The sequence below is a fragment of the Staurois parvus genome, unplaced genomic scaffold (assembly GCF_062004578.1).
Source record: "Staurois parvus isolate SC_StPar_1 unplaced genomic scaffold, SC_StPar_1.0 ptg000941l, whole genome shotgun sequence".
In the NCBI taxonomy this organism is placed as follows: domain Eukaryota; kingdom Metazoa; phylum Chordata; class Amphibia; order Anura; family Ranidae; genus Staurois; species Staurois parvus.
In genome coordinates, this window is record NW_028318737.1 from 299,347 (window position 1) to 326,383 (window position 27,037).

General features: G+C 41.6%; 3 protein-coding genes across 3 annotated transcripts in view; 1 reads left to right on the plus strand and 2 right to left on the minus strand.

Moving 5' to 3' along the window:
* LOC149441839 (uncharacterized) overlaps window positions 1-5,216 on the plus strand; it is an 85,258-nt gene extending 80,042 nt beyond the window's left edge. Inside the window, exon 3 of the mRNA XM_089656819.1 lies at window positions 1,528-5,216. Coding sequence (XP_089512945.1) covers window positions 1,528-2,433 — 906 coding nt within the window. The 3' untranslated portion in view covers window positions 2,434-5,216. The remainder of the gene's footprint in view (window positions 1-1,527) is intronic.
* Window positions 1-27,037, minus strand: part of LOC149441832 (gastrula zinc finger protein XlCGF66.1-like) — a 429,912-nt gene that overhangs the window by 214,166 nt on the left and 188,709 nt on the right. The gene's annotated exons all lie outside the window — the stretch shown is intronic.
* Window positions 1-27,037, minus strand: part of LOC149441836 (uncharacterized) — a 201,702-nt gene that overhangs the window by 170,565 nt on the left and 4,100 nt on the right. The gene's annotated exons all lie outside the window — the stretch shown is intronic.

Here is a 27,037-nt window from a genome sequence, read left to right on the forward strand (position 1 = left end):
GAACAGAGCTGAGGCTGTCAATCACAGGCTGTGTGCTGGAACTCCCTCCCTTGTCATCTTTTTTTCTCCTGGTGTCAGGAAGACTTGTCAGAAGGGACTCAACTGCTGATCGCAGAGGAAGGAGACAGCAGACAGAAATGACACTTAGTGCTCTGGACTGAGACAAGTACACACTGTAGAGGGATATGCTTTGTTCATATTCCATGTCTGAGGGTTACAACCCCTGTAAGTGATCTCTGATTACTAAACACCAATTTGATGTGATCCTTACACTATGTATTAGTGTGGCCCCCTTGTCCTGAATAGAGGTACTATGTGGGTTTAGTTTGTGGCTGGGCTGTACTTGGCTCAGGCTGATTGTATAGTTCTTCACTTGGTTTCTCCCTAAGTTTAGGTTGTCTTGTGATGTCTCACTGTGGCCAGTAGATGTCACTGCTATCACTGGACATAGGATGAGATTTCACCAACCAAACTAAAGGGATATTAGACCACAAATGTCCCATATTGCAGCTTACCAATCATTGGGTGTGGCGGCTGCATTCCTTTTCTTTGGCTTTTTTCCCTGTTTTCACCTGGTGATCTGGCCAGTAACACACCTTCTGTATTAGAGCGCCCCAACTCTGGAGATTGCAGCATGGTCAGTCTGGGGGGAGGGGAGTGTTAGATGTACTAGCAGATATAAAAACAGTAACTAATTGAAGCCAAACTCCAGCTCACACTTCATAATCAGTTTCATCAAACAGTTTTTTCCTTTTGGGATAAAAGTTTGTCATGAATAAATAAAAGCTGATCATTGTAAGCCCCCTGTCAGTGGTAAATGGTCTTTATAAAACAGCAGATTTACTGGCTAGATCACCAGATAAATATAGAAGAAAACTAATACTGTATAGTCCTAACTTTTGTATTCCGTATGATAAGTTGTACATTACATTGGCCTTACTTCTTTTCCACCCATTTCCTCCCAGCTGGACATTTTATATCGGATGATGTGATTGGAGCACAGACTTTTACATGGTGATAATAATGTGATAACATCCTCCAACTTTGGACCCTTAAACAGAAAGTGATAATGAGGGAGGAGTCAATACCCTAATGATGGTGGTCTTCAGGATCAGTCCAGTCTTCATCTTGGTTGTTCTCCCCCCATCCTCACTCTCTGACCTCTGGTGGGGCTCAGCCCCGCTGTTCTTCATGACTAAATCATGGACTAAATAAGGAAGTGCAGTACTTCTTGTGTTGGGAAGATGGCGATGAGTGATAGAGGGGGTGGGGACCCTCGTCCTATAATCCCCTCATCACTGTCCCTCCTATAAAAGACAGTTCTGGTTGTTTCCTCACTCTCTGACTAAGGTCCATGAATAAAGAAATGACCTGGTAGGAGATCAGAGGAGCCATTTCCTAGTTCCCTTGAGGGTGGAATTGTAAGCTCCTCAGAGACCAAGCTGCCTGATGTGGGCGGAGTCCTGGTTTGGGGGAACCAATCAGCTCCTGCCTAGTAATCCTCTTTGTCTTTGTATTTTAGTCCATGGCCGGGAGATGAGGAAAACCTCCGAGGATTGTCTCACTTTGTCTCCAGACTGGAAAGTAGAAGATGAGGACATCACACAGCATAGTCCAGGAGAAAACCCGGCTCCCTCCAATGTCCATCCGGCACCACCCAGTGTAGATGGACCATCCGATTCCTCGTATCCTGAGGAACCTCAGACTGTGCGGGACCGGGCCGGCCTTCCAACAGGGAAGAGCTTCTCCTGTACTGAGTGCGGGAAGGGTTTCCATTCTAAATACAAAGTTAATGTCCATGAAAGATCTCACACGGGGGAGAAGCCGTACTCTTGTTCTGAGTGCGGGAAATGTTTTGTAGAAAAATCAAAACTTGTCAGACATCTAAGATCTCACACTGGGGAGAAGCCATATTTTTGTCCGGAGTGCGGAAAAAGTTTTTCACAGACGTTCAGTCTGCAGAAACATCAGAGATCTCACACGGGGGAGAAGCCATATTCCTGTGCTGCATGCGGGAAATGTTTTTCACAGAAGTCTAGTCTGCACAAACATCAGAGATCTCACACAGGGGAAAAGCCATACTCCTGTCCTGAGTGCGGGAAATGTTTTTCAGAGAAATACCGTCTTTCCAGTCATCAGAGATCTCACACAGGGGAGAAGCCGTATTCCTGTGCTGTGTGCAGGAAATGTGTTTCAGAGAAGTCCAATCTGCACAAACATCAGAGATCTCACACAGGGGAGAAGCCTTTTGCCTGTCCTGAGTGCGGGAAATGTTTTTCAAATAAGTCCACTCTTTACACACATCGAAGATCTCACACGGGGGAGAAGCCGTATTCCTGTTCTGAGTGCGGGAAATGTTTTTTAGTGAAGTCCCATCTTTCCACACATCTGAGATCTCACACGAGGAATAAGACACTTTCCTGTCCTGAGTGAGGGAATTGTTCCTCACTGAAGTCCTGTCTTCCTGTACATCAGGGGTCTCTCACAGCCCTGGAGGTGTATTAGTGCCTTGAGTGCGGGAAATGTCTTCTAGATGAATGTTGCTGGACATCCCAGCTCTCGTGGGGAAGAAGCACACCCTGATATACACCTCAGATATACTCCATGGCTGATCTTCATCATGGAAGAAACCGTTTATAGGTAGATCAGAGGTCCCCAAAGAAATGGATGAAGTGTGGGACCGGGTCCACCATTGATGGCAGGAGTAGAATAAAAATGGAGTCAATGTTCTAGCAGAAGCTCTCACAAACACTTGGAAGTCTGATGGAGGTGTGGAAGTGTGAAGTCCTGCCACTGTGACGATGACACAGGGTCCTCCTGGCTGCTTTTTGAGAATCTCCAACATGTATTTAGTGAGCAGAGAAAACTGTGTTCTAGATTGTCAATGGATTTAGTAGGTCCAGGTCGGGACCTGGAGCTTGAAGGTTCCAGAGATTCTTGGTGGGGACAAGACCTTCAGTCAATATAACAATCTTCTAGATGATAATGATTATTAAAGATTAAATCTAGTAATAACTAATAATTTTAGAGTATTTCAGAGGTTATTTTCTCTCATCACGTGGCCATAGCAATGGAAGAAGATATTCCCTGATAAATTATACTCTAATTATTAATATTTAATAATTTATGAAATATGAAAAATTTGTAATATGACACCAACAATATCTAACAGTAATACGGAATCCCTCTATATATATATATATATATATAAACACCCAATACAGTTGTGATCACTCTAAGGTAATTCTTATTACTCTACACAACAGAGAAAATATACAATGCAAAATTAAATGGACAGTCTCACCACACCCGGAATTCAGACTATGAAACTTCCCCAATGGATTCAGCTGGCAATGGTATGCCTTCAGGGATGACCACAGGGGGAAGTGAGATGTAGTTCAATAGTGTAGGAAAATGTAGGAAGTTAGAAGTACAGAGATTTAGAAATTTAGTAAAGTTTTTAGAAGTTTGAAAAGAGTTAATCAGTAGCTCTTCAGATGGATTTCAGCCTCGTCAGATTTCCTTCAGCTTGTCTCTCTTTGCTGTTTTTCAGTGAGGTTCTTCAGTGAGGTTTTTTTTCAATGAGGTTTTTTTTTTTTTTAAATCAGGTGCATGGGTTTTTATACCATCTAAACTATTGTTCTAAGAGACCCTCCCACCAGGCTTTTTGATTGGCTGGTTGAGAAATGTATGTATTTAAGCTATCTCTCACCTGTCCACTAAGTGGCAGTCAGGGCTCATAGAACAATTTGAGTATTGATGATGACTCATACCTCGGGTGGAACTCAAGGTGATTTCAGGTATTAAATATACGTCTTATCCAGATATATAAGTGATCATAGCTATAATGTTCTAAATAGGAACCATGGAATATATGTGTATATTCGGTTATTCATCTCTCTGAGATACAACTTGTGTGAAAGCATTTGTTTCCTGATAAGACATACAACTGATGCTAATTCACAATATATCTTACTTTTCCTCATCTCAATACTCAAGTTAGTGATATACAATCCCCATTCTGCTGAATATTTTGTGGTGTGTGAAACATATTCTTTATAACATCCATTGATAATATGCTTTTTGGTAATATCTCTGTGGATAGATATATCCAGTTCTTAGCCTTATATGTCCTGAATTTAACCTTTTTGTTTTAGAACCAACATTCCCATGAGGAGAAAAGACCCTCTGTTTACCTGTCTATTGTGTTGGAGTCAGGGTAAACAGCCATTTATACTTTCAACCTTAGTGGATAATAGCATATTGTGACAGTTCGAGAGGTTTGTTGGTTCATCACACCCTGCAAGGTTTTGGGTAAACATTCAACCAGTTGAGTTCCCATCTCATTATTGTTCACTTGTTATGACTTAATGTTTGAAGGTTGAAGTCCTATTTGACTGTCTGTTTAACTTTTGTAGACGTCTTCCACTCAACCCCAATATATAAACAGTATTTGTTGACATATCCACACTTTAGCTATTCTCATAGTCTCCAATTTAAACTTTTTATAATCCTAGTCTTAAACCACCTGTGGATAGTCAAACAGTCTATTGTCTTGGAAAAAGCTCACTTCACCCATTATTTGCATGTCTGAGTTGGAGGGTCCTTTGAATTTTCAACCAAAAAGAGTTAACCCTTAACGGGCGGCTAGGTTGGGTTGTTGTTGAAATAAAGTCATGTTTTTGATACATAATTTCAAAAGTCACTACAAAATCCCCCTTTTTTGGGGTACAGGCACGTATAGATGGGTGTCTGTATTGCAAACCATGAGTGGGACTTTTGACTAGGGTGACCGTTCATCTTCTCATATGGGGTGAATGAAATAAAGAATTTTTTTTTTTTTTTTTTAGAAAAAATGGCAGCGGTGATGCTGGTTTGGTCCTCAACTTGACTCGGCGTTCTCAGACGGACACTTCTGATGACGATCCTGGTTTTGCGATGAGGCCGGCCTGGCACATCCACCTTGGGGCCCATGGGGTCCTCCGCACGACAGGTCTCTTAGACGGTCTCCTAGGCGGGTCTTTTCCTCTGGACTGGCCCTTGGTGGCCTGGGACATCAGGTTATCGTCTCCGGATCGATCTCTGGCATCTGGTCTTTCCCACAGGACATTATAGCTTCCTTCTAGGGTCTGGTCATTGACACCTCCGATCACCGGTCTGGTCATCGTCTGGGCCTTCATTTCTAAATTATTAAAATAAACAGTTTAAGTATTGGATATATACAATTATGTTACTGGATCCTGTAAGGCAAAAGATGAATAATAATGTTCCAAGGAAATTTAATAATGATCTCAATATCTCCAGATAGGAATTGGTGGGTTTAGTCTTCCAACAACTGCAATTGAGACTTCGGATGGCAAGCACGTAATTGATTGATGTGCACCCATCTATCACTGATTTCACCATACCGGGTAACCTGCAATTTATATGCGACCGGAGAGATTTTATCAATGATAGAGAACGGACCTTTCCAAGATGGAAGGAATTTCCGTTCCTTGATCTGGTCTCTTGCAAAGTTGTATAGATAGACCTTGTCACCAATCTCATATTCCTTCTTGGAGGTTTTGAGATCATAGTATGTCTTAGCACTAGCTGCAGCTCTTTCCAAATTTCGCTGGGCAAAGGCAAAAGCATATTGCAAATGTTTACGTAAATCCTCTATGTACTGGTGTGTGGTGGTAGCATTGATCAAATTTTGATCTGTAGTGCGATACAATAAGTGCTGGGACAGTACCATCCGTCTACCTGTCATCAGTTCAAAGGATGACATTTTTGTAACTGTATTCGGAGTAGCCCTCAACGCCATCAGGACCAGCGGGAGTTTGACATCCCAATCTTTGCCTGTTTCCTTAACAAATTTCTTAAGGATGTTAACGATGGTCTGATTGTATCGTTCTACACCACCACTAGAGGCTGGCCGATAGGCGATATGCAATTTCCTTTTAACCCCCAAAATTTTCCACAATTTGGCCATCACTTCGCTAGTGAAGTGCGATCCTCTATTAGACTCTATCCTCTGTGGGAGACCAAAACGTGAAAATACATGATTTATTAGCAATGCAGCACGTCTCGGAGCTATTATTTGGTGCTGGTATACATTTGACATACTTGGTGAATAAACATGTAACTGTTAACATATACCGATTTCCTCGTGAAGATTTTGTTACGGGCCCAATAAAATCCATTTGAAGGTCTGACCAAGGCATACATATCCCCCTTTTCTGGAGAGGTGCTCTGTGAGTTGGCTTGGTAGGTTGAAATTGGGAACATATTAGGCAACCTTGGCAGTACTCCTTCACATCATGTAACATATGAGGCCAGTAGGCATAATCCCGCAGGATCTCATACGTGATCTTCTCTCCACGATGACCGGAAGTGGGAGCATCATGGGCATGCTGTAGCATCAAACCTCTAAATTTAAGTGGGACGACCCATTGTTGTACGCCACCCTTTGAGGTTCGTATCAACAATCCCTGGTACAAAGAGAATTGGGATTTGGATTTCATTAAGATACATAAATCCTCCTTCCCACTACATACTTCCTTATTTATGGGATTTTGGTTGGGATCTTCTATATGACTATAAAACAAGCCAATTATTGGGTCTTCTTTTTGGGCGGTAATTAAATCCTCACTAGGAGAATCGTGACTCCACTGTAATGTATTTGGATCACCAGCTGTTCTGGCCTGTTGCCTGGTGACAGCTTCAACCTGTACGGTACCTAAAAATTGGTCAATGTCTAACAGTTCACCGGTGATTGCCCCTTCCTTGGCTAAAGAATTGGCCAGATCATTCCCTTCTTTTTGGCACCTAGAACCTTGGAGTGGCCTTTGGTCTTCTTGAAGTGCAGGGTGAGATCATTGGACCTTACCAGTTCATCGATGTGACAAAAGAGCTTACCATGTTTCACGGGTTTGTGATTACTCTTGTTCATGTTGTTTCGCTTCCACCTAGGAAAATATTCCACAAAACTATTCCTGACATAATTGGAATCGGTTATGATGGCACACTCTTTAATGTTGAACTCTATAGCCATCTCAACTGCTCTAAGGATTGCAGTAAGTTCAGCAACTTGACTGCTTTTTGGTCCAAGTTTGTATCCCACAGAAATTGGGGTGACACCTTGGGTCCAAACGATTCCAATACCTGCCACTAGTTGGAGCTGTTCCCCATCCTTGTGATGAAAAGCACAACCATCCACATATACACACGGCAGCTGTTTACAGTATTCTTCATCATAAACCTTGTAGGGAGAGAACAGTTGTTCTTCCAGAAAGTCAGTGTCCGGGGCCTCCATAGCAGGCGTAGTTGCGGAACAATCATGGAGCTCGGCTAGGCCCTGGGCTACCAGACTTTCCTTGTTCTGTTTATAACGAATTTCAAGAGGCCACCCTTGCAAAGACAAAGTCCAAGCAGTGATGCGGCTATTAGACACATTTCCTCCCTTGATACGTTCACTCTTTAAATACTGTAAAGGCTGGTGTGCCGTTTCAACAATGATTCTCTCTCCCTGAATGTAACTGCGGAAATTCTGTAATGCCCACACGGTGGACAATAGAGCTTTTTCACAGTCACTGAACTTTACTTCAACCGGGGACAAAGTTTTACTGGCATAGGCAATCACCTTACTGACATCATCACGTTTCTGGTAAAGAACGGAACTCATACTTACCTGCGTAAACCCTGTCTCTAGATAGAAATTTTTACCCCCTTCGGGATATCCTAGACACGGCGCTTGTGTGAGACGTTCCTTTAACTCCTTCATGGCGTCCTCCTGTTTCTTACCCCACGACCATTCGACATCCTTCTTCAGTAGGTGAAGCAACGGCTTGCTTATCTCGGCGTAATTATCAATAAACTTACGCGAGTAGTTTACCATACCTAGGAATGATCTCAATTCTTTAAGGTTAGTAGGGACTTTACAGTTCAGAACCGCCTCAACTTTCTTCTTTTGTGGGTTCAAACCTTCAGCAGTAACTTCATGGCCTAGGAAGTTTACCTTCGTGCGACACCACTGGGCTTTTTGTAAGGACAGTTTAACTCCTGCTGCTTTTAATTGGCCCAGAACATGCCGAAGTTCTGTAATGTGTTTGGCCATATCAGTACTTTTGATCAGGATATTGTCCACATATGCCAACGTCCCCCTTTCGAAGGCGCCTGGCATGGCCTTGTGCATGAACACAGCAAATTCATGTCTGGAATTTATGAATCCGAAAGGCATTCTCACCCAACAATATTGTCGATTCCCAAAACTGAAAGCCAGTTTGTATTGGTCTTCCTCACTCACCTTAATGGTCCAATACCCCTGTGCACAATCCAAGGCTGTAAAAACTTGGGATCCTTGGAGCTGGGCTAGACATTGGTCTATGTATGGGACAGGCCATCCTGACATGTACACACGTTTGTTTAGCTGACGGAGGTCAGCGCACAAACGCCATTGTCCATTGGGTTTTAAAATACCCAGGATCGGGTGGTTATAGGAGCTGTGGATGGGCCTAATTATACCCCTTTCATGTAACTTCCTGATAATCTCAGCTAGAGATTCATAGGAAGCTAATGGTAACCTATACTGTCTTACGAATACTGGTGGGGCATCTGGATCTGTTTGGATCCTAGCGATGTGTAGGTCAGTAGTCCCACAATCGTAAGAATCCTTGGCAAAGATCTCTTGGAATTCAAGGAGAAGCTCTCGGAGCAATTGTCGGTCGAGATCATTGGAACACGCATCAGCGAGGGCCACCATCTCTTCCACTAACTCCTTGAATCCAGGAAAGCTTTCCGGCTGACCTATCTCATATGCCTCTTCAAGTTTTGTGGTGAGGTCATTGGGTATGTGATGTGTGTGTGTGTTCTCCTGCCATCCAGGTTCTTTGGGGTACTCTTGTTCTTTGATTGGGTGATCAAAGACAATTGATGTCTCTTTGATTCGACAGGTGCCATCTTTAGAATCGAATGGATAAATGGACTCTATGGTGAAAATACCCTCTGGTAATGAATGGAATGTTTGTTCAATTAATTGTTCCTCCGACAAATATTCATCGGGAATGAGTCCAATCACCTGGTTAGTGACCCCAAAGGTGTAATATTCAGTCTCTACCGCTAGACCAATAAGGGTCTCTTTGCGTAAGACGATATCCTGATTGGACAGATTATGTATATAAATGTACATCGGGGATTGATGTGTGTTGACTAGGGGCGTGTGTGTAATGTTCAGTCTCTCCCCCTGCATTTTATGGGAGAGGCATACTAATGCATCTGACCCCTTCAGTCTATGTCCCTTTTTAACTTGGATGGGGAGTATGAAATTATTTATGCCCTTAGGAATTGTAATCTTTTGGGCTACCTGGACTTCAACAGCATAAGGCATCTGTTGCTGGGATTTTAAAGCTAAGTCCAGATTTTGGTATTTTTCGGGGTCCCCCTTTAGTCGACTCCATAAACAGTCATTAATTAGGTCGACTTGCATTGCAAATCGATGTAACATATCGTTGCCAAAATAAATTTTAGTTTGGGGATTATCCAAGACTAGGAACACATGGGTGGCTGTTTTGTTTCCTACAGTGACGTTTAAGAGACACCTAGCCATTGAATTGTAATCATCAGAGTCATCAATGGAGTCTGAAATCCAATGACGCTGAGGTGTGGAGAAACGGATCATTTCCATTTCGGTCAGGTGTTTTATCAGCCCATGGCTTACAAAGCTGTGTTCCTGTCTCAAATCTAGTTTGGCATATTTTGACCTATTAAGACCATTTATCCGGATGGGGATAAACAAATCGCTGTTAACCCTTTCAATACCTGTCAAGAATTGGGTGTGATCTCCCCCTTTTCTTGTTTTATCCTCCTGATGAAAAGATATCATAAGGATGTCATCTTGGAGGGAAATATCTTTTATTTTATCTTGGGGAATTCTAAAAATGTGTTCCTCATCTCTTCTGATAGGGTTATAGTCATCAGGTTTGATAACCGTTACATCAGGAAGTTGGCTGTTCCTGAAATGGATTTCTAATGATCCAGGCCTTTCTTCCACCAGGTGGCAGTGTTGTCGGGAATGGGGAGTTTTAAGTTTCCCATACTTAATCGGGGTATTTACCTGTGACCACAGTACTTGGTTCACACAGTCAACTATTGTGTTCAGCCTTTTTAGGAAGTCCATCCCAATGATCATGTGGTGCTGGGAGATGCTGGCAATGATGATGGGGTGTCTCAGTTCCTTGTTACCCAGTTTTAGTTTAAGCCAGGCGGTACCCATGACTTGTAAAGGGTCTCCACCTACACCAATCAATGAGCTGTCAAAACTTTTAAGTCTCGGCTTGGTGGGCATGACATTCGCCACTTTATCAAAATGTTCCTGTGACATGATGGTTGCTTGGGATCCAGTGTCTATTAGGCCGACAATGGAAAGATCACTGGCATCCTGCCCCTGTACTGTGGCATAATATCTCCCATCAGATTCAGTCAGCTCACACATGAAATTGGTGTGGTTGAAGATCTGTGGGCCCTTCAATGACATGTGACTAGCTCTTATCTCACCGCATGTGGTGGACACATCACCCTTATCCTCCCTGGTGGGATTCTTGGACTGTCTCAAGACAGAAGCACAACTAGAAGTTGGTGCTCCGTCTGGCTTGTCAATCCCGACGACTTCCGATGCCGCGACTATATTAGGGGCAATAGATGGACACTGAAAAGCAGGAGAATCGTTAATAACCAACAACTGGTCCCCCTTTGCCTGAGAACTAGATTCTCTATTAGTAGGCGTGTCAGGGACGGGACACACATCTCCTGTCATTTGTCTCAGTGTTCTCCCCTGTTGGTGTAAGTCTTGGTTGCCTGTTAATTCTGTGACCCTTGGTTGGTCACAGGAGCTGCTCCTAAAAAAGGATTGGATGAAAATTGAGTGACAAGCCTGTCCATTTGTTCAGCCATTTTGCTGACCTGTGCCTCTATTTGCCCAATACGCTCAGAGGAGTCATTCTGTTGATTCTCCCTTTTCCTATACTTATGCTTGTATTTTGGACGGGACTGGTAATGAGACTCAGAGTCAGAACTACTGCTCTGGTCCCGACGCCATTTTTCTCTCTGAGGTTTCGGGGTCTCCCTGTCATTAAGGGGAGCCTGGGGTACTGTATCCCCCCTTTGAGTTTGAGGGTGTTCTTGGCGTGGAGGAAATCTTTGGAAGTCAGAGTTCTTATTAAAATTGGGATTCTTATTGTAATTATGGTTCCTATTGAAATTGGGGTTCCCATAAAAATTCCCATGTTGGTTTTGGCGAGGATAATAGAACCTCAGAGGATACCATTGCCCCCTTTGATTCTCATCACTGTACTGGCCCTTACCATACTTTTTATTCTTCTCACTTCCACTACCGTAGTTCCCTGGCTTTTGTCTATCCTTTCTCACCCACTGGTTTTGGGGTGCAAAGTTATGGACCTCCTTCACTTGCTGGGTTTGAGGTACAAATCTAGGGGAACCATTGGTTTTACCCCCACGGACTACTTCCGCATATGATTTCTTCTCCGCCTGCACATTTGGATTTGGAGGGGAAACGGTAGTGGCTGCTACTATCTTGGGGCTATTCTTAGGTTCTCTTTTTATCCCGCCCTCACTGGACTGTTGGATGGAGAACAAATAGTCACTCTCTCTCACCAACCAATCAAGAGAGCATCCCTTTCTGTAATCCTTTGCAAGTCCCAATTTTATGTAAGCAGGTAATGCTTCATAAAATAATGTCTTGAATTCTGGCTGGTTAGGATTGGGATCCTTTTCAGCCAGGAAATAGGCATTTCTGAGGACAGCCAGAAATTCTGCAGGGCTTTGGTGAGGACCACACTTTAAATTGTAGGCCGCAGCCTTGGCAGAGGTTATAGTTTTATAAGGCCCAAATTCCATGTGGCACTTATGTTTAACCTCTCTCCAGGACTGATTGGAATAGGCCCTCAAGGTATCAAAGAATTGCTGGTATTTCTCTTCAAATACCCATGGCAGCAATTTGGGTGTGGTCATCTCTAATGCCCAGAATTTCTAACGTCTGTTCAATTGTTTTCATGTGTTTGGTGATCTCAAGGGACCCTTTCTTAGTAAACATAGGAACAGTGTCCTTCAGGAACTTAATGACCTTTGGGGTGTCATATCTCCTGAATGACCCCTGGGATTTCCCTTTCTGCCTATATGAAACCTCATACTTTTCTTCTGAGTGCTCTGGAGTGTATCTTAGAAGCCTAGGAGGCGACCTATATTCTGTCTCTGCCTCACTATCAGATACTTCACTGTGATGCGGGTATCTCCGCTCATCAGTCTCCTGCTTGACTGGGTTGGTCCGGTTTTGGACCCCAGAATTTATTTGGGCCGTCAACCTCATAATCTGCTCCTCCAGAGTTTTCTGCTCAGATTTTATCAAGGTAAGTTCTGACTGGTCATGCTTATCCCCTGGGTGAACTTTAATTTCGACAGGAGATAACCTTTCTGATCTGAAGTACTCCACCTCATCTTTTAAATCCTGATACTTCTTTTGAAGTCATTTTAATTCCTGAAAATTTCTTTCATACAGGTCCTGAGCACTTTGAAAGTCTCTGACCAATCTATCATGATATTTCTCGGATTCGTCTAAACGAATACCGGCATGACCAAGCTTCCCTTTCAAAGACTCAATGTCCTGATTTCTGCTTTCCAACAATAGGCGGGCTTCTGACAACTCTTCCCTTAAAGTCATGGTTCGCTGGGCAGCTGCAGCACTCATGAACCATAACATGGGCCAAGCTTCTAGGAGAAGTCTGTCACGGCTTTTATCACTTTCTGCTCTAGCAAATGCTATTAAAAACTCAACAACCTGGCCCTTTTGGTTGAACAGGTCCTCAAAGGTGCTCATAGCCTGACTTTTCTCTTCATCCACGAATTCATTATTGCTATCCCCCAGACCTAATCTCTTGCGGAGATAATCTATTACTCCACATTCAACATACTTCTGCCAAGCACCGACAGCTTTCCGGGCTGGCTTCGGAGTTTCCTCCTCAATGCCTTGGGCCGCCATATTTTCCTCGTTATGCTTGGAAGAGGTGGATCCGTGATTACTGGATGCCATTTTGATACAAAATATATGTTTGACCAAGTGTACAAATATACAATCACCAGTGCGTTTTGTATTATGGTACGATTTCTATGGATCTCAGCAGTGCCTCCAAATTTATCCTGTGGTGGTTTATGATTTATTCTACTTATAAAGGGCGTGTCCCTTTCCCTTAGATGAAATGTTACAGTGCCTCCAGCCGTTAAAATACGGCAAATATTTAGTAAACCAATAATTTGGACACCTTGATAATTTGATCACCACTTATTATCATACCTTGAATTCTTTTAGCCAGTATGATTTCGTACCATACACACAAAATTTGCCTTATAATAGATAAATATAAAAATTTATTTATGTACAAAAATTATATATATATTAACACAAAACGCAAAAGACTGGTGATAAATGAATATTGATACACGCGGTCAAAGGTATACTATGCCAATATCATACACAATAATAATGTTTCTAAATAATGAAATCAATATAACAATTTCTAAATGATGATAATTATTAAAAATTAAATTTATTAATAACTAATAATTTAGAGTATCTCAGAGGTTATATTCTCACAAGCCGTGGCCATAGGATTGGAAGAAGATATTCTCTGATAAATTATACTCTACTTATTAATATTTAATAAATTATGAAATATGAGAAATTTATAATATGACACCAAACAATTTTAACAGTAATACAGGATCTCTCTACATATATATAACTACCCAATATAGTTGTGATACACTAAGGTATTTCTATGACTCTACACAACAGATAAAATATGCAATGCAAAATTAAATGGACAGTCTCACCACACCCGGAATTCAGACTATGAAACTTTCCAGTGGATCCAGCTGGCAATGGAACGCCTTCAGAATGATGACCACAGGGGAAAGTGAGATAGAGTTCAATAGTGTGGGAGAATGTAGGAAGTTAGGAGTACAGAGATTTAGAAATTTAGTAAAGTTTTGGAAGTTTGAAAGATGGAAGAGGGGATATTCAGCAGAGAGGTCTCTTCAGATGTCTTCAGATTTTCTTCTAATGAGGTTTTTTCTTCAGTCAGGTTTTTTCTTTTGATGAGTCTTTTTCTTTTTTAAAGGTGCATGGGCTTTTATACCAACTAAACCATTGTTCTAAGATACCCTCCCACCAGGCTTCTTGATTGGCTAGTTGAGAAATGTATGTACATAAGCTATTTCTCACCTATCCGCCAGGTGGCGGTCTTGTACCATAGAACAATTTGAGTATTGATGATGACTCATACCTCCGGTGGAACTCAATGTAATTTTAGGTATTACATATACGTCTTATCCAGATATATAGGTGATCATAGCTATAGTGTTCTAAATAAGAACCATGGAATATATGTGTATATTCAGTTATTCCTGTCCCTGAGATACAAGCTTGTGTGAAAGCATCTGTTTCCTGATAAGACATACAACTGATGCTAACTCACAATATATCTTACTTTCCATCATCTCAATACTCAAGTTAGTGATATACAATTCCCATTGCTGAATATTTGGTGTTGTGTGAAACCTTTTCTTTATAACATCTATAGATACTATGCTTTTGTAGTAATATCTTTGTGGTTAGATACATTCAATTCTTAGTCTTAAATGTCCTGAATTTAACTTTTAGTCTTAAGAGTGACACATTAAACCGATGTTTGTCCATTGTAAAGATGAGAGGCAATAACCAGGTGTCCTTGTAGTTTGAACAGACCATTTGAAAAGACTGATATCTCACCAGTCTCCTCAAGGGTTGTTTACTCTTCTCAAACGTTACTATAGTTTCACTTGTTGGTGTCGTGATTCACCATTTGAAGGTTTAAAGTCCTATTTGGCTGTCTATTTAACTTTTGTATATGCAGTCTCCCCGACCCCAATATACAAATAGTATTTGTGGACAGTCCAAACAGTCTTATTGTCATGGAAAAACCTCACTTCACTCATTATGTACATTTCTCTAGCTTGGGGTCCTTCGACTTTTCAACCAAGACAAATTAACCCTTAACATACAGCTATGCTGAGTTGCTGTCATATAGGGTTATGTCTTGATAAAATCATGTTTTTGAGATGTAATTTCAAAAGGTCCACAACAGTTCTCTTCATGCACCAAACCTTCCAACTCACCTACTGTGCTGGGCAGACTTCTGGCATTGGGGAACAAACACTTTCATTCACTGACACCTCGTTCATTCACTGACACCTCGTTCATTCACTGACACCTCGTCCATTCACTGACACCTCCTTCATTCACTGACACCTTGTCCATTCACCGACACCTTGTTCACACGGATTTTGTGTATTTTTTATTTTCATACAAATGGTACCAATTCCACTGGTTGTAACATGGGAACCTTCTTACCATCTGCCATAGCCCTCCCCCCATCTTTCCCCATTCCACCCCCCAATAAGTACTGACATGTCTGATCTGTCTACCCCATTTTAACTGAATTCTCCCTCCCCCCTCCATCCTAGTTTATATACTCCTTCAGTCTTCCCATAAACCCCTCCCCCAGCACAGCAGACCCCCTTCCATTTAGGTGCAAACCATCTCTAGTATATAGGCTGCACCCCAATGAGAAGTCAGCCCAGTGCTCTAGGTCAGGACTTCATTTTTATTATTCTCCTGCTATCAATGGCCAACCCGGTCCCACACTTCATCCATGTCTTTGAGGACCTCTGATCTCCTTATGAACTGTTTCTTCCATGATGAAGATCAGCCATGGAGTATGTCTGAGGTGTATATCAGGGTGTGCTTCTTCCCCACATGAGAGCTGGGATGTCCAGCAACATTCATCTAGAAGACATTTCCCACACTCAAGGCACTAATACACCTCCAGGGTTGTGTGGGACCCCTGATGTACAGGAACATAGGACTTCAGTGAGGAACATTTCCCTCACTTAGGACAGGAAAGTGGCTTCTCCCCCGTGTGACATCTCTGATGTCTGGAAAGATGGGACTTCACTGAAAAACATTTCCCACACTCAGGGCAGGAATACGGCTTCTCCCCTGTGTGAGATCTCTGATGTGTGTAAAGATGGGACTTATCTAAAAAAAATTTCCCGCACTCAGGACAGGAATACGGCTTGTCCCCCGTGTGAGATCTCTTATGTTTGGAAAGACTGGACTTATCTGAAAAACATTTCCCGCACTCAGGACAGAAATACGGCTTCTCTCCTGTGTGACATCTCTGATGTGTGTGCAGACTGGACTTCAATGAATAACATTTCCCACACTCAGGACAGGAATACGGCTTCTCCCCCGTGTGAGATCTCTGATGTCTGTAAAGATGGGACTTCTCTGAAAAACATTTCCCACACTCAGGACAAGAATACGGTTTCTCCCCCGTGTGAGATCTCTGATGGATGTAAAGAATGTGCTTCAGTGAAAAACATTTCCCACACTCGGGACAGGAATACGGCTTCTCCCCTGTGTGAGATCTCTGATGTTTGTGCAGACTGGACTTCTCTGAAAAACATTTCCCACATTCAGGACAGGAATACGGCTTCTCCCCCGTGTGACATCTTTTATGCACATTAAGATTGTATGTAGAACTGAACCTCTTCCCGCACTCAGTACAGGAGAATCTCTTCCCTGTTGGAAGGCCGGCCGGGTCCCGCACAGTCTGAGGTTCCTCAGGATACGAGGAATTCGATGGTCCATCTACACTGGGTGGTGCCGGATGGACATTGGAGGGAGCCGGGTTTTCTCCTGGACTATACTGTGTGATGTCCTCATCTTCTACTTTCCAGTCTGGAGACAAAGTGAGACAATCCTCGGAGGTTTTCCTCATCTCCCGGCCATGGACTAAAATACAAAGACAAAGAGGATTACTAGACAGGAGCTGATTGGTTCCCCCAAACCAGGACTCCGCCCACATCAGGCAGCTTGGTCTCTGAGGAGCTTACAATTCCACCCTCAAGGGAACTAGGAAATGGCTCCTCTGATCTCCTACCAGGTCATTTCTTTATTCATGGACCTTAGTCAGAGAGTGAGGAAACAACCAGAACTGTCTTTTATAGGAGGGACAGTGATGAGGGGATTATAGGACGAGGGTCCCCACCCCCTCTATCACTCATCGCCATCTTCCCAACACAAGAAGTACTGCACTTCCTTATTTAGTCCATGATTTAGTCATGAAGAACAGCGGGGCTGAGCCCCACCAGAGGTCAGAGAGTGAGGATGGGGGGAGAACAACCAAGATGAAGACTGGACTGATCCTGAAGACCACCATCATTGGGGTATTGACTCCTCCCTCATTATCACTTTCTGTTTAAGGGTCCAAAGTTGGAGGATGTTATCACATTATTATCACCATGTAAAAGTCTGTGCTCCAATCACATCATCCGATATAAAATGTCCAGCTGGGAGGAAATGGGTGTAACAAAAGAGAATCCATATTATGTGTATATATAGCAGTGGGGGGAGGGGGAGAGCAGAAGTCAGGACTATGGAATGTACAACACAGAGTATATAGTGCAGGGGTCAGGAGTATGTAATGTACAACAGAGTATATAGTGCAGGGGTCAGGAGTATGTAATGTACAACAGAGTATATAGTGCAGGGGTCAGGAGTATGTAATGTACAATATAGAGTATATAGTGCAGGGGTCAGGAGTATGTAATGTACAACATAGAGTATATAGTGCAGGGGTCAGGAGTATGTAATGTACAACATAGAGTATATAGTGCAGGGGTCAGGAGTATGTAATGTACAACATAGAGTATATAGTGCAGGGGTCAGGAGGATGTAATGTACAACATAGAGTATATAGTGCAGGGGTCAGGAGTATGTAATGTACAACATAGAGTATATAGTGCAGGGGTCAGGAGTATGTAATGTACAACATAGAGTATATAGTGCAGGGGTCAGGAGGATGTAATGTACAACATAGAGTATATAGTGCAGGGGTCAGGAGTATGGAATGTACAACAGAGTATAGAGTGCAGGGGTCAGGAGTATGTAATGTACAATATAGAGTATATAGTGCAGTGGTCAGGAGTATGTAATGTACAATATAGAGTATATAGTGCAGGGGTCAGGAGTATGTAATGTACAACAGAGTATATAGTGCAGGTCACATGACAGTTGTATACAATGGATGGCTTAATTTTCTTCCCAAAAGAAGAACAAAAATTTTGAAAAAAAAAACCCAAGTTTTTCTTTGTTTCTGTTATAAAAGTTTGCAAATAAATAATTGTTCTTCATAAATTTAGGCCGAGATGTATTCTGCTACATGTCTTTGGTGACAATAACCCAAATTAGTATTTATGATTTAGTCTGAAGGGAAGTTATAGAGTTCACAAACTATGGGAGATATCTGAAAATTGATCGATCCTGAAGTACTGACGGCCAATCTAATTTCTAGAGGTCTAAGATTGTCAGGACAGTACAGATATCCCCCAAATGTCAGGACAGTACAGAAATCCCCCAAATGTCAGAACAGTACAGATATCCCCAAATGTTAGGATGGTGCAGATATCCCCCAAATGTCAGGACAGTACAGATATCCCCCAAATGTCAGGACGGTACAGATATCCCCCAAATGTCAGGACGGTACAGATATCCCCCAAATGTCAGGACGGTACAGATATCCCCAAATGTCAGAACAGTACAGATATCCCCTAAATGTCAGGACAGTACAGATATCCCCCAAATGTCAGGACGGGACAGATATCCCCCAAATGTCAGGACGGGAAAGATATCCCCCAAATGTCAGGACAGGACAGATATCCCCCAAATGTCAGAATGGTACCGATATCCCCCAAATGTCAGGACAGTACAGCTATCCCCCAAATGTCAGGACAGTACAGAAATCCCCCAAATGTCAGAACAGTACAGATATCCCCCAAATGTCAGAACAGTACAGATATCCCCCAACTGTCAGGACGGTGCAGATATCCCCCAAATGTCAGAACAGTACATATATCCCCCAAATGTCAAGACAGTACAAATATCCCCCAAATGTCAGGATGGTGCAGATATCCCCCAAATGTCAGGATGGTGCAGATATCCCCAAATGTCAGGACGGTGCAGATATCCCCAAATGTCAGGACGGTGCAGATATCCCCAAATGTCAGGACGGTGCAGATATCCCCCAAATGTCAGGAGGGTACAAATATCCCCCAAATGTCAGGAGGGTACAGACATCCCCCAAATATGTCAGGACGGTAAAGATATCCCCCAAATATGTCAGGACGGTAAAGATATCCCCCAAATGTCAGGACGGTACAGATATCCCCCAAATGTCAGAACGGTACAGATATCCCCCAAATGTCAGGACGGTACAGATATCCCCCAAATGTCAGGACGGTACAGACATCCCCCAAATGTCAGGACTGTACAGATATCCCCCAAATGTCAGAACGGTACAGATATACCCCAAATGTCAGGACGGTACAGATATCCCCCAAATGTCAGGACGGTACAGATATCCCCCAAATGTCAGGACGGTACAGATATCCCCCAAATGTCGGGACAGTACAGATATCCTCCAAATGTCAGAACAGTACAGATATCCCCAATGTCAGGACGGTACAGATATCCCCCAAATGTCAGGACGGTACAGATATCCCCCAAATGTCAGGACGGTACAGATATCCCCCAAATGTCAGGACGGTACAGATATCCCCTAAATGTCAGGACGGTACAGATATCCCCCAAATGACAGGACAGTACAGATATCCCCCAAATGTCAGATAAGTACAGATATCCCCCAAATGTCAGGACAGTACAGATATCCCCCAATTTTTACTTTGGGTACAATGTTGTATGATCGCGCAGTTGTCATGCAAAGTGTGAGAGCGCTGAAACCTGAAAAATGGCCTGGGCAGGAAGGGGGAAAAAGTGCCCGGTATGGAAGGGGTTAGTGGGGTACCCCAAGGTTCAGTGTTGGGACCCCGACTTAATAATATATTTATAAACAATATAGGGTCTGATATTAAAAATCCCAAGGGGGATATGATCTCCATGTATAATACATAAGGGGGGATATGATCTCCATGTATAATACATAAGGGGGGATATGATCTCCATGTATAATACATAAGGGGGGGATATGATCTCCATGTATAATACATAAGGGGGGATATGATCTCCATGTATAATACATAAGGGGGGATATGATCTCCATGTATAATACATAAGGGGGGTATGATCTCCATGTATAATACATAAGGGGGGATATGATCTCCATGTATAATACATAAGGGGGGATATGATCTCCATGTATAATACATAAGGGGGGATATGATCTCCATGTATAATACATAAGGGGGGATATGATCTCCATGTATAATACATAAGGGGGGATATGATCTCCATGTATAATACATAAGGGGGGATATGATCTCCATGTATAATACATAAGGGGGGATATGATCACCATGTATAATACATAAGGGGGGGATATGATCTCCATGTATAATACATAAGGGGGGGATATGATCTCCATGTATAATACATAAGGGGGGGATATGATCACCATGTATAATACATAAGGGGGGATATGATCTCCATGTATAATACATAAGGGGGGGATATGATCTCCATGTATAATACATAAGGGGGATATGATCTCCATGTATAATACATAAGGGGGATATGATCTCCATGTATAATACATAAGGGGGATATGATCTCCATGTATAATACATAAGGGGGATATGATCTCCATGTATAATACATAAGGGGGGATATGATCTCCATGTATAATACATAAGGGGGGATATGATCTCCATGTATAATACATAAGGGGGATATGATCTCCATGTATAATACATAAGGGGGATATGATCTCCATGTATAATACATAAGGGGGGATATGATCACCATGTATAATACATAAGGGGGGATATGATCTCCATGTATAATACATAAGGGGGGGATATGATCTCCATGTATAATACATAAGGGGGGATATGATCTCCATGTATAATACATAAGGGGGATATGATCTCCATGTATAATACATAAGGGGGATATGATCTCCATGTATAATACATAAGGGGGGATATGATCACCATGTATAATACATAAGGGGGGATATGATCTCCATGTATAATACATAAGGGGGGGATATGATCTCCATGTATAATACATAAGGGGGGATATGATCTCCATGTATAATACATAAGGGGGATATGATCTCCATGTATAATACATAAGGGGGGATATGATCTCCATGTATAATACATAAGGGGGGGATATGATCTCCATGTATAATACATAAGGGGGGATATGATCTCCATGTATAATACATAAGGGGGATATGATCTCCATGTATAATACATAAGGGGGATATGATCTCCATGTATAATACATAAGGGGGGATATGATCTCCATGTATAATACATAAGGGGGGGATATGATCTCCATGTATAATACATAAGGGGGGGATATGATCTCCATGTATAATAATGTCAGGACAGTACAGATATCCCCCAATTTTTACTTTGGGTACAATGTTGTATGATCGCGCAGTTGTCATGCAAAGTGTAAGAGCGCTGAAACCTGAAAAATGGCCTGGGCAGGAAGGGGGAAAAAGTGCCCGGTATGGAAGGGGTTAGTGGGGTACCCCAAGGTTCAGTGTTGGGACCCCGACTTAATAATATATTTATAAACAATATAGGGTCTGATATTAAAAATCCCAAGGGGGATATGATCTCCATGTATAATACATAAGGGGGGATATGATCTCCATGTATAATACATAAGGGGGGATATGATCTCCATGTATAATACATAAGGGGGGATATGATCACCATGTATAATACATAAGGGGGATATGATCTCCGTGTATAATACATAAGGGGGGATATGATCTCCATGTATAATACATAAGGGGAGGATATGATCTCCATGTATAATACATAAGGGGGGATATGATCTCCATGTATAATACATAAGGGGGGATATGATCACCATGTATAATACATAAGGGGGGATGTGATCTCCATGTATAATACATAAGGGGGGATGTGATCTCCATGTATAATACATAAGGGGGGATGTGATCTCCATGTATAATACATAAGGGGGGATATGATCACCATGTATAATACATAAGGGGGGATGTGATCTCCATGTATAATACATAAGGGGGGATATGATCACCATGTATAATACATAAGGGGGGATATGATCTCCATGTATAATACATAAGGGGGGATATGATCTCCATGTATAATACATAAGGGGGGATATGATCACCATGTATAATACATAAGGGGGGATATGATCTCCATGTATAATACATAAGGGGGGGATATGATCTCCATGTATAATACATAAGGGGGGGATATGATCACCATGTATAATACATAAGGGGGGATATGATCTCCATGTATAATACATAAGGGGGGGATATGATCTCCATGTATAATACATAAGGGGGATATGATCTCCATGTATAATACATAAGGGGGATATGATCTCCATGTATAATACATAAGGGGGATATGATCTCCATGTATAATACATAAGGGGGATATGATCTCCATGTATAATACATAAGGGGGGGATATGATCTCCATGTATAATACATAAGGGGGATATGATCTCCATGTATAATACATAAGGGGGGATATGATCTCCATGTATAATACATAAGGGGGGATATGATCTCCATGTATAATACATAAGGGGGGATATGATCTCCATGTATAATACATAAGGGGGATATGATCTCCATGTATAATACATAAGGGGGGATATGATCTCCATGTATAATACATAAGGGGGGATATGATCTCCATGTATAATACATAAGGGGGACATGATCTCCATGTATAATACATAAGGGGGGATATGATCTCCATGTATAATACATAAGGGGGTGTGATATGATCTCCATGTATAATACATAAGGGGGGATATGATCTCCATGTATAATACATAAGGGGGGGATATGATCTCCATGTATAATACATAAGGGGGGTATGATCTCCATGTATAATACATAAGGGGGGGATATGATCTCCATGTATAATACATAAGGGGGGATATGATCTCCATGTATAATACATAAGGGGGATATGATCTCCATGTATAATACATAAGGGGGGATATGATCTCCATGTATAATACATAAGGGGGGATATGATCTCCATGTATAATACATAAGGGGGACATGATCTCCATGTATAATACATAAGGGGGGATATGATCTCCATGTATAATACATAAGGGGGTGTGATATGATCTCCATGTATAATACATAAGGGGGGATATGATCTCCATGTATAATACATAAGGGGGGGATATGATCTCCATGTATAATACATAAGGGGGGTATGATCTCCATGTATAATACATAAGGGGGGGATATGATCTCCATGTATAATACATAAGGGGGGGGATATGATCTCCATGTATAATACATAAGGGGGGATATGATCTCCATGTATAATACATAAGAGGGGGGATATGATCTCCATGTATAATACATAAGGGGGGGATATGATCTCCATGTATAATACATAAGGGGGGTATGATCTCCATGTATAATACATAAGGGGGGGATATGATCTCCATGTATAATACATAAGGGGGGGATATGATCTCCATGTATAATACATAAGGGGGGATATGATCTCCATGTATAATACATAAGAGGGGGGATATGATCTCCATGTATAATACATAAGGGGGATATGATCACCATGTATAATACATAAGGGGGGGATATGATCTCCATGTATAATACATAAGAGGGGATATGATCTCCATGTATAATACATAAGGGGGTTATGATCTCCATGTATAATACATAAGGGGGGGATATGATCTCCATGTATAATACATAAGGGGGGGATATGATCTCCATGTATAATACATAAGGGGGGATATGATCTCCATGTATAATACATAAGAGGGGGGATATGATCTCCATGTATAATACATAAGGGGGATATGATCTCCATGTATAATACATAAGGGGGGATATGATCTCCATGTATAATACATAAGGGGGGATATGATCTCCATGTATAATACATAAGGGGGGATATGATCTCCATGTATAATACATAAGGGGGATATGATCTCCATGTATAATACATAAGGGGGGATATGATCTCCATGTATAATACATAAGGGGGATATGATCTCCATGTATAATACATAAGGGGGGATATGATCTCCATGTATAATACATAAGGGGGACATGATCTCCATGTATAATACATAAGGGGGGACATGATCTCCATGTATAATACATAAGGGGGTGTGATATGATCTCCATGTATAATACATAAGGGGGGATATGATCTCCATGTATAATACATAAGGGGGGGATATGATCTCCATGTATAATACATAAGGGGGGTATGATCTCCATGTATAATACATAAGGGGGGGATATGATCTCCATGTATAATACATAAGGGGGGGATATGATCTCCATGTATAATACATAAGGGGGGATATGATCTCCATGTATAATACATAAGAGGGGGGATATGATCTCCATGTATAATACATAAGGGGGATATGATCACCATGTATAATACATAAGGGGGGGATATGATCTCCATGTATAATACATAAGGGGGGGATATGATCTCCATGTATAATACATAAGGGGGATATGATCTCCATGTATAATACATAAGGGGAGGATATGATCTCCATGTATAATACATAAGGGGGATATGATCTCCATGTATAATACATAAGGGGGGATATGATCTCCATATATAATACATAAGGGGGGATATGATCTCCATGTATAATACATAAGGGGGGATATGATCTCCATGTATAATACATAAGGGGGAAATGATCTCCATGTATAATACATAAGGGGGGATATGATCTCCATGTATAATACATAAGGGGGTGTGATATGATCTCCATGTATAATACATAAGGGGGGGATATGATCTCCATGTATAATACATAAGGGGGATATGATCTCCATGTATAATACATAAGGGGGGATATGATCTCCATGTATAATACATAAGGGGGGATATGATCTCCATGTATAATACATAAGGGGGGATATGATCTCCATGTATAATACATAAGGGGGGGATATGATCTCCATGTATAATACATAAGGGGGGGATATGATCTCCATGTATAATACATAAGGGGGATATGATCTCCATGTATAATACATAAGGGGGGATATGATCTCCATGTATAATACATAAGGGGGTGTGATATGATCTCCATGTATAATACATAAGGGGGGATATGATCTCCATGTATAATACATAAGGGGGGATATGATCTCCATGTATAATACATAAGGGGGGGATATGATCTCCATGTATAATACATAAGGGGGGATATGATCTCCATGTATAATACATAAGGGGGGATATGATCTCCATGTATAATACATAAGGGGGATATGATCTCCATGTATAATACATAAGGGGGGGATATGATCTCCATGTATAATACATAAGAGGGGATATGATCTCCATGTATAATACATAAGGGGGGATATGATCTCCATGTATAATACATAAGGGGGGGGGATATGATCTCCATGTATAATACATAAGGGGGGGGGGGATATGATCTCCATGTATAATACATAAGGGGGGGGGGGGGATATGATCTCCATGTATAATACATAAGGGGGGGGGGGGATATGATCTCCATGTATAATACATAAGGGGGGGATATGATCTCCATGTATAATACATAAGGGGGGGATATGATCTCCATGTATAATACATAAGGGGGGGATATGATCTCCATGTATAATACATAAGGGGGGATATGATCTCCATGTATAATACATAAGGGGGATATGATCTCCATGTATAATACATAAGGGGGGATATGATCTCCATGTATAATACATAAGGGGGGATATGATCACCATGTATAATACATAAGGGGGGATATGATCTCCATGTAGAATACATAAGGGGGGGGATATGATCTCCATGTATAATACATAAGGGGGGGATATGATCTCCATGTATAATACATAAGGGGGGGATATGATCTCCATGTATAATACATAAGGGGGGATATGATCTCCATGTATAATACATAAGGGGGGATATGATCTCCATGTATAATACATAAGGGGGGATATGATCTCCATGTATAATACATAAGGGGGGGGATATGATCTCCATGTATAATACATAAGGGGGGATATGATCTCCATGTATAATACATAAGGGGGATATGATCTCCATGTATAATACATAAGGGGGGATATGATCTCCATGTATAATACATAAGGGGGGGATATGATCTCCATGTATAATACATAAGGGGGGATATGATCTCCATGTATAATACATAAGGGGGATATGATCTCCATGTATAATACATAAGGGGGATGTGATCTCCATGTATAATACATAAGGGGGGATATGATCTCCATGTATAATACATAAGGGGGGGATATGATCTCCATGTATAATACATAAGGGGGTATATGATCTCCATGTATAATACATAAGGGGGGGATATGATCTCCATGTATAATACATAAGGGGGGGATATGATCTCCATGTATAATACATAAGGGGGGATATGATCTCCATGTATAATACATAAGGGGGGGATATGATCTCCATGTATAATACATAAGGGGGGATATGATCTCCATGTATAATACATAAGGGGGATATGATCTCCATGTATAATACATAAGGGGGATGTGATCTCCATGTATAATACATAAGGGGGGATATGATCTCCATGTATAATACATAAGGGGGGGATATGATCTCCATGTATAATACATAAGGGGGTATATGATCTCCATGTATAATACATAAGGGGGGGATATGATCTCCATGTATAATACATAAGGGGGGGATATGATCTCCATGTATAATAATGTCAGGACAGTACAGATATCCCCCAATTTTTACTTTGGGTACAATGTTGTATGATCGCGCAGTTGTCATGCAAAGTGTGAGAGCGCTGAAACCTGAAAAATGGCCTGGGCAGGAAGGGGGAAAAAGTGCCCGGTAT